This window comes from Leiobunum rupestre, chromosome 10 (assembly GCF_980474605.1).
Source record: "Leiobunum rupestre chromosome 10, qqLeiRupe1.1.hap1, whole genome shotgun sequence".
NCBI classification, from domain to species: Eukaryota; Metazoa; Arthropoda; class Arachnida; order Opiliones; family Sclerosomatidae; genus Leiobunum; species Leiobunum rupestre.
Genome location: NC_143393.1, coordinates 41,730,926 through 41,740,888, shown reverse-complemented (window position 1 = coordinate 41,740,888; position 9,963 = coordinate 41,730,926). Strand labels below are relative to the sequence as shown.

General features: G+C 40.2%; 1 protein-coding gene across 1 annotated transcript; it reads right to left on the bottom strand.

Moving 5' to 3' along the window:
- Positions 1-7,396: 7,396 nt before the first annotated feature.
- On the bottom strand, positions 7,397-9,373 carry LOC149925906 (uncharacterized). The gene is made up of 2 exons (XM_090161087.1): positions 9,258-9,373; positions 7,397-8,388 (listed from the first exon to the last, which is right to left on the bottom strand). Exons 1-2 carry the CDS (start codon positions 9,307-9,309, stop codon positions 7,397-7,399), a joined length of 1,044 nt encoding a protein of 347 aa, XP_090017213.1. The 5' UTR covers positions 9,310-9,373.
- Between the last annotated feature and the right edge of the window lie 590 nt (positions 9,374-9,963).

Genomic DNA, 9,963 nt, shown 5'->3' with positions numbered 1-9,963 from the left:
TAATATCTAAACCTCTATCTGATCTATCGAATAATTTTCATATAAATCATTATTGGCTAAGGACCTACAAAGCAATTGACTACGAAATTTACGATTATAATAATAAGCCTTTCTATTACGCTTGCCGAACTTGTTTTAATTATCGCTTTCTTCACGAGATACGTAGGAGTTCCGTTCAGTTTTGAAGGTTAGGGCGACTCATCTAATTTTAATTCATGTCTTGTTCAACTTGTTAAACTGTTCCACGCGCTCTTAAATATTTTAAAGTAAAAGGCTCGCGCATTTTTTTTTAATTTCTGGGAGCACGCGCGAAGTCGCTCGAGCCCGTTTACGCTAAAATATCAAGACGCGCTAGGAACTTTTTAACAAGTTGAATACGACATAAACAGAGTTTATGGTAGCTAGGAGTAACAAACACAAGGAGAACGCAGCTAAGAGTTTAAACACGCTAATGCAGTGTTGTGTACAAATTTCATTGGACGAACCTTTACACTGAACGTTTTACGAGCGGGGGGAAAACAATTTCCGAATTTTCCCCTTCCGACGGCAGCAGGCGCTAAAGGGTCTAACCAGGAAACTATATAGGTATAATTGGAATGTCTAAGGAAGATTTTTACGGCCGTGATGAAGCTCGTAGAAACTTGGTGGAGGGAAAGGTAGAAACGGGCGTACCATGTTCGCACTGAGAAGCTAGGGTAATCTAGGAGGGTCAAATAACCCTCCTGGTGAGCATTTTTACAGTCCGAACGCTCGGCGAAAAGACGGACGAAAAAACCGGAGGCGGACCTCGAAGATGTTCGCCTCCGGTTTTCTGATCACCTAGGGGGTGAGATACCAATAATTTTCTTCGGTGCGAACAATTGACGGATTACGGGAAGTCCAGTTCCGAGAACTTATGCACGTGCGAACGCTTTATGGTACCTTCTTTGAGTAAATCTGATTTAATCACGATTAAAGATTAGATCGTGATTAAAATGATTGAAATGTTTCGAATAATTTAATCGTTATTATTTTGATTAGATCTTGATCTTAATTAATTGAATGATTAAATCGTGATTATTTTTATTAGATCTTGATCTTAATTGAATGATTAAATCGTGATTATTTTGATTAGATCTTGATTGAATGATTGATCGTGATTATCTTGATATTGATTGAATGATTAAATCGTGATTATTTTGATTAGATCTTGATCTTGATTGAATGATTAAATCGTGATTATTTTGATTAGATCTTGATCTTGATTGAATGATTGAATCGCGATTATCTTGATTTAATTAGTTTACTTTGATTATATAACGCATAAAAACCAGTAATGACCTGCCCGTTGTAATTATAATAAAATGGTAATAAATAATACAGTATTATCTTTCAATAGTGAATCTATTGACATAAGCAATGGTTCCAGGGAAGTTCACTTCCTTGATCAACGACGCACCCCTCAGATGATTAAATCCAATTTATTCATGATTATATTGATTAAATCCGATTTAATCATGATTATATTGATTAAATCCGATTTATTCATGATTATATTGATTAAATCCGATTTATTCATGATTATATTGATTAAATCCGATTTAATCATGATTATATTGATTAAATCCGATTTAATCATGATTATATTGATTAAATCCGATTTAATCATGATTATATTGATTAAATCCGATTTAATCATGATTAAAGATAATATCGTGATTAGAGCACCAGAAAATCGAAATAGCTGTGTGTTGTAAAATCGGTGCAGAAAAAGAACGAGCGAACGGTTTCCGGAGTTTCGAAATTCTGGGAAAACGGAGAGAAAAATTCCTCGTCCGAACGGTCACCGCTATTCACCTGGGAGGGTGAGCTAACCCCCCTAGGTTACCCTAGCCGCGGCCAACTTTGATCACGCGCTGTTCGTGCTACTACGGCCAACACATTCGTCGAAATTCCGCGAGCAAGGATTTTCCCCCTATAAACTGTACTATAATGTGTAGGAGGTCAGCGCCACGCTCGGTGGTTATATTGTCTTCAATGTAAAAACTATACTAAAAATAATAATCCGCTAGGGGCGCTGACGTCATACACATCTTTTGCTCATAGGTTAACACAGAAACGTCAACGAATGAGATGGCCGCTGTAGCGCGAGAGATGCGCGATAAATCAAAGTTGGCCGTGCCCTAGCTTCTCCGTGCGAACATGAGAAAAACTCTAGCGCCTCGCTACCCTAATTCGGCGAAAACTCGTCATTAAGCCTAGTCATGGTTATTATATTATTAGCTTACCTGATTATCTCTTTTATAACCATACAAATACCTGAAATTAGGTATCACTACACTTCTTTCGCGAAGAACATTATAATTACTTCAAAATATTAAGTACGATAACAAATTGAGGTTTTTAAATCCGTCATTTTTTAAGCCTTTTTTTCGCGGGAAGATCGCCTATTTGTTACCAGGACGACGCATTCTTTTGGCGTCAAACCTCGAGCCAGTGAATTTGAAATGTCGCGTTACTAGACGTAGTTAAGCCCCGCCTTTTTCTCGACGCGCTTTCGTATCACCGTCTCAATAGAGCCTTAGACATTCCAAGTGTATACCCAGTGGTGTAGTCCTAAAAAACGAAGAACCGGGGCGCTACCGTAATCGAAGTTGACTGTACCAGCCGCTATAAATGTAGGTCCAACTTCGATTATTAGTGTGATCGAAGCTGGCCGTGACTAGGTGACTATTTGAAATTTTATGGTATTTTCCTGCGGGCAATATTTATAACAAATTCACATACCCTTTATTCGAGAAAAATGATTTACAAAATAGAAGCAAGGCGCGCCTTGGCAAGTTGAAAAAAAAAGGCAGGGCGCGCCCTGGAAAAAATGAAAAACCAAGGCGGGGAGCACCGGGGCGACGCCCTGGCCCGCCCTGGCCCGACTACACCACTGTGTATACCTCTATAGTTTCCTGGTCTAACCAATCAAAGGTACACATGAAAATGCACGACTTTTCACGGATTGCGTTCTCCTTGTGTGGGCTGCTGTGTCTGCTGCTACCAGATGCTAGCATCTATAGCGGATATACCTAATTATTAAATTAATTCAATTAACTAAAGTTGTTTTTCCGACTGTAACCGTTGAAAACCTCAGTCAGGATACCATGAGATAGTATACCTAAGTAGTTGAAAACTATAGATTCCTATAGCGGACAAACATATATATATATATATATATATATATATATATATATATATACTAGCCGAGAAGCCCGCTAGTTGTGTGTTTCGAGGCGCTACACTCCAGTACGCCCCCCCCCCCCCCAACCCTTTTTTCCCATGGGATAATTTCCGTGGCACCCCTTTCCCTATAGTCGATCCACTGCAGTAAGGCACCCTCCCCTTTTTACCCATGTGATAATTACCGTGGTGCTCTTTAGCCCATAGTAAAACCACCCCAGTAAGGCCCTTCCTCCCCCTTTTCCCCATGTGATAATTACCGGGGTACCCCTCCCCATTTCACCCATGTGATAATTACCGTGGTACCCCCTCTCCACTTTTCCCATGTGATAATTACCGTGGTACCGTCCCGATTTTACCCATGCGAGAATTTCCGTAGTACTCCACTCCCCCTTTCCAACGCGAGAATTTCCGTATTACCCTTTACCCCATAGTCGAGCCACCGCAGTAAGGCCCTTCCTCCCACTTTTCCCCATGTGATAATTACCGGGGTACCCCTCCCCCTTTTTCCCATGTGATAATTATCGTGGTACCCCCTCTCCACTTTTCCCCATGTGATAATTACCGGGGTACCCCTCCCCCTTTTTCCCATGTGATAATTATCGTGGTACCCCCTCCGCTTTTCCCATGTGATAATTACCGTGGTACCCTCTCCCCCTTTTCTCCATGCGAGAATTTCCGTAGTATTCCCCTCCCCCTTTCCAGTGCGAGAATTTCCGTGGTACTCGCAGTCGTACCAAACCCCTCTGAACCCCTATAAACCCCCTGTATCCAATGGCTGATGCATAAAGGCCACGGGACTAACGTACGCCGAGAGGGCCACGGGACTTTCAAATCGGAACGAACCTGAAACCCACCCCCCTCCCCCTCCCCCCGTTTACGAAACTGACAGTCCTTCTGAAACTACCCATTACGATCCACCCCTCCCGTCACCCTCCGAAATCAGAGAGAGAACATTTCGAGTGTATTGCGTGTTGGGACAAACACGGCCAACTCTCAGGGGCAACAGATTTTGTGCATTTTTGGAAACTGACATTTGCGTCACTTTAGAAAATTTGTAATAAAAAACTAAAAACCAAATCGGATATCGAAGCCGACTCGATGCGAAAACGCGAATATATATATATATATATATATATATATATATATATATATATATATATATATACAAACAAACACTCATCTTTATATATTAGAGAAAGTATTAATTTTGGCAAAAGTAGCATAAGACCCAAAAGTGTGTCAGCTGTACCTTCGCGCCTATTAAAATTTCTAGTGAGACCTAGTCACACTATAGACTACATAACCTACTAGTTGGAATAGTACTAGCAACTTTATATATAATCTATATTCTGGCGCGATTTTCTCTCTTCGATTGACTCGCCCGTAGACATACGTTCTAAAACGCCTCACTCGGCGGCGCTGGAGTAACTCGATTTTGATGACGTATTTTCCGACCCCCCTTCGTTTCCCTTTTTTACTTTGCGACAAACTCTCATTAACTACTAAACCGTTCTGACACACTTTTGGGTCTTATGCTACTTTTGATTTTGGTAAACTTTGAGCCGTGATGCAGTGTACACATCTACGATTTGTCGGGAATTTGCCCCCCAATGGAATCCAGGTTGAGTCTGCGAAGGTACTGGGCCGTTTTTACGCACAGGCTATCTAGGCTGTAGCCTAGGGGCCCGCACCACAAAGGGGCCCGCACCACAAAATGAAAATGTTAAAAATTTCATAAAAAGCTTTAATAGTCTTATCAGGTTCTTAGTCATAAAAATTTCTTTAAAATACGATATCAGGATTCCCCCAGAAGGGCCCGCACCACTGGTCTACTAGGGGTCTACAGATCCTAGTTTCGGCCCTGCGAAGGTACTAGTTTGGGGCTGTTCACAAATTACGTAACGCAGAAAAACCACTTTTTGGACTCCCCCCCTCCCCCTCGTAACAAAGATTAACAAATAGAAAGACCCCTCTTCTTAAATTACGTAACAAATATCGAACCCCCCCCCTTAAATTATTATAGTACGTAACAACTAATATGCTGGTAATAAAGTACAATAAAATCAGGTACTAAATTTTATTGTTTGTAATTATCATTTGAAATTACAACTGTATTTTTACGCAACACTTTATACCCATGGGTATGAAATTCTTTTAAACGTGAGTAAACCAATGAAAATACAAATGTTTTTAATAATAGTTCTTTTTATAAAGTAACGTGGCCTTCTTGTTTAAATGTTGCTCTTACGTCACAGTCTCTTACTTTGACAAGCCTACGAGCAATCGCTCGTGCGAGGAATACACTAATAAAGCTGGCTCTTGTGACGTAAGAGCAACATTTTAACAAGTTGGGCAAGACCACTTTTTATTTTATAAAATCTACTATTGTGACTCGAAGTTTCATTTAAATCAAGGAATACTAAAATAAAATTATCTCTATACTATTGTGACTGTTTCTGAAAATGGAGAAAACTTTATTTTACGATATTAAAAATAAGATGTGTTACGTAACATTTCAGTGAACCCTCCCTCCCCCCACGTAACATTTCGTAACGCTTGCCAAACCCCCCCCCCTCCCCCCTACCACGTTACGTAGTTTGTGAACAGCCCCTTTCATAATAATGAACTAGATGGAAACTTCCCTCGTAACTAATAAACTTCTGTCCTTACCAAAGGCTAAGCTCAGTTTTATCTCTCTCCTTCTTCCAAGGTTTTATATGCCTGTGAACGGTGCACAAACGTTTAATCGCTCTTCTCCAACCGGAAACTAGCGAAAATGATTGCTACCTGATAGCAACAAACACAGCACCCCACAAAAGGAGAACGCAACCCGTCAAAAGTCGTGCATTTCTTGCGTACATTTCTCATTGGTCTGCTGCCGTCGGAAGGGGAAAATTCGGAAATTGTCTTCCTCCTATTTCCGTAAAACGATCAGTGTAAAGGCTCATCCAATGAAATTTGTACACAACACCGCGTTAGCGTGTTGAAATGATAGATACGTTCTCCTTGTGTTTGTTGCTCCTAGCTTCTACAATAATTGAATTCTTGGTTTCAAGATCGAACCAATGACAAGCTTAAGTAATCTGACGTCAGCGGCTGGAAAACTATTTTCCCGAATCAATTAACTCTTCGACCGATTATTAAGACCGTTTCTGTCCTTGTATACTAAAGTTGCTTTTTATATTGGATCAAAAATTAGATACCTTTCAACTAAAACTTAAAAGACTTCAATGTTTTGATTCGTAAACAAAATGCACTATAGCGAAAACGTTGACCTAAGTACTAATGAGAATGAAACAGCTTCGTATCATATATAAAATAATAAGCGTACTATTTTTCTACTAAAGCGTCAGTGTTCCAATACCTAAGTTTAATTTAGGTATCGCGATTCTTTGGAACTTCCAGGAAAGTTCTACTTCGAAAGTAGGGTGACGTCAGGATAATTTCACCCTAAAAGCGGGAGCACTCTGACATCATTACCACGGTTTTAGCCAATGACTTGCCCGAGGGGCAGATCACTTCCTTGATTAACGACGCACCCCTCAAAAGATTAAATCCGATTTAATCGTGATTATTTTGATTAAATTCAATTTAATCACGATTAAGTTGATTAAATCACGTTTAATCATGATTAGAATGTTTAAATCTGATTAAATGATTTAATTTGATTAAATGATTTAAGATCATGATTAGAATGATTAAATCTCGTTTAAATGATTAAATCCTGATTAAAAAGATTAGATCATGATTAGAATGATTAAATATCATTTAAATCGTGATTAGATTTTCTAATCTTGATTAGATTTTCTTATCTTGATTAGATTTTTTAATCTTGATTACCCTGATTTAATCACGATTCCCCTGATTTAATCATTTCACTATGATTAAGACGCACCCAAAATGGAAGTGACCTGCCCCTCGGACTTGCCAGTATTTCGACAGTAAGATTCTAATTTCTTCCGCGAAGGAAGATCAGCTTGAACGAATTGACTGGTTTAATAACGCTAATCAATTTCAAAATAATGTTTATTATGTTACTTATGTTCATCGCATTTACCCATGAAATCAAATAACACGTGAAAGATCAAACAAAGATATTATTTCATATCGGCAACGTGTCTTACACAACATCAGGAACTTAAACACCTGTTTAGGATTACGTTTGGGGCACTTCGGTAAGATAACTTCAATAAGGTCTGTACATCAGGGAACTTTGACTCGGAGACTGACGTCTGCAGGACGCGTAAACTTGAAATCCGGTGTCGTTTGACGCCGTGACGTTACAAGGCGAAACGGAAGCTCCGAAAGTGGCGTATCCTCCCAATGACGACAGCTGTCCGAATGGCAAGGATTGCAACGCATTCTCTGGCAAGGAATAGGTCGGGAGTGGGTGCATACCACTATAAGACGGATGGAAAGCTTGAGGAGCTGGAGGGTTGACGCGGGGTGGGTACTTCAACCCGGAACTGGTCTCTAATGACCAATGATTCGATGTCGTGCTACTAGTGATATTTCCGTAAGTGTTGGGTGTATAGAAAGAACTACTGGTTAAGTTCGTGGAGGAAGTGTAGGTATCGTTGTAAAGTGGTTTGTTGATGGAAGAACTAGTGGTCGGCGGACTGTAGGCCTTCTTCATCCGTCTTCGTCGACGGTAATTCCCGTGTTCGAACATGTTTTCGCAGCTGGGATGGAGGGTCCAGTAGTTGCCCTTCTTGTCACCTCCGCTCTCCCGCGGTTCCTTGACGAAGCACTCGTTCAAACTCAAGTTATGGCGAACGCTATTCTTCCAATTCTTCTTCGTTTCGTAGTACGGGAATCGTTCCAGGATGAAAGCGTAGATTTCCCTCAGGGTCAGTCTCTTGAAGGCGCTCTCCTTGATCGCCATGGTAATCACGGCCACGTAGCTGTACGGCGGCGCTTTCGATTCGGAGGATGGGTGGACGCTCGCTTCCGAGGAATCGCAAGTACTGGCGATGTTACTAGGGGCCGGGGGAGAGTTTCCCTCAAACTCGGACTTGACTCGCGGGTCTTGGGTCAGCGTTGCGGTTGAAGAAGGGTCATAGTTTCTCAACAGTTCCGTGGTGGACGAAGGAGCCGTAGACGAGGAAAGATCCAAGCAAGCCAAGTTGTTCGTCAATATATTTTCAGTGTCTTTGTCGAATCCCTCCAATCTAATTACTAAAGCAAACCTAGTCTTAGAGTTCACTTACGAGGAGACTACCCGAGGTGGTTATCACCGATTTTGTTGAAACTCGGGGGTTAGGTAGACCTTATGGTAGTATGAAAATTACCAAAGGGAAAAGTTGCAATGGGCTTTAGTTTTCCCATGGCAACCGAAAATGTTTTTGATCTCTCAAAACAAAAAAATTCCCATTTAAAAAAGCATGGGATTTTCTCGGTTTCACAGGGTACTTACTTACTTACTTAAAAAATTTAAAAAATTAAATTTTCAAAACATACCCAAAAAGATGAATTTGACCTATTTTGGGTAAAATTAATCAATGATTTTGGGTAAAATTGATTAAATTTGGTTAAATTTTAAATAAATTTGGGTAACCGAGAAAATCCCATGCTTTTTTAAATGGAGAGGTCAAAAACATTTTCGGTTGCCATGGAAAAACTAAAGCCCATTGCAACTTTTCCCTCAATTTTCATACTACCATAAGGTCTACCTAACCCCCGAGTTTCAACAAAATCGGTGATAACCACCTCGGGTAGTCTCCTTGTTAGCTGACCTCGAGGCTGTTTCCAGATACTCTGGTAAACAAATGTCGTACCCAAATACAACCTAATTATGACCTAAGAACAAACTTTTGCCATTAGTGGCATAATGGAAAGATAAGTCATCTAAGCAGATGGCACGTGTTTTTTGTTTTACAAACAAACATCTTCAAGATTACCAATGAAATAAACAATTGTTGTCAAGACGGACAAGTTAATAACTACTTGTTCAGGCGCCATCTGCTTAGAAGACCTTCTAATTTGGTCCAGCCACTAGCGGAGAAAGTTTCTTCCTAGATTCCCATAACGCTAAAAAGTAAACTCACTACTATTTAAGCGATTTATCATTTGGCACGACTTGTCGACGCAGTTGTTCATTCTTCGAAAGCGGCGGACTGAAATCTGTAGAGAAGCGCGACTTCGACAATGCGATCCCGTTCGATTCCGGAAAGATACTCGATCGTGTTAAACGCGTCCAAAGGAAGCTGACGATTTTTAGTTTACATTATAAAATCGAGGATGGCCCGTTCTCTCTCGCCGAATAGGGTAGGACTCAAATTGTACTTTGATGCCAGAGTAATACAAGAGATATAATAAGAGCTCCTCCGATTGGATGTAAAACAAAAATTTTGTTTTCATTAACGCGCCATTCGAATCGCTATCCTATTGCTATCTAAGGACAAAAAACCGAGGCTTAACGTTTCTGTTATTCAAAGACATCCGACACTCATACATAACTAATACAACCAGGCGAGGAAGTTTCAAATATATCTCTTAAAGAGCTGGTTGATCAACGAATTTCACATTTTTACCACCAGGATTAACAGAAACTAGGTGTGATTGTCGCGATTTTTCAATTTAGTTAGTGTTCAATCTAGCTTCCCAGGCTTGATGCAGATTACAATAGTCTTAGGCTGCGTTCAACAACTATCAACGGAGAAAAACCGTTGAGTTATCGTTGAGTTCTTTTAATCAACGCTACGTCACAAAAATCTAAAGTTGTTGTACGATTTATGTAGTTCGCTGACTTAA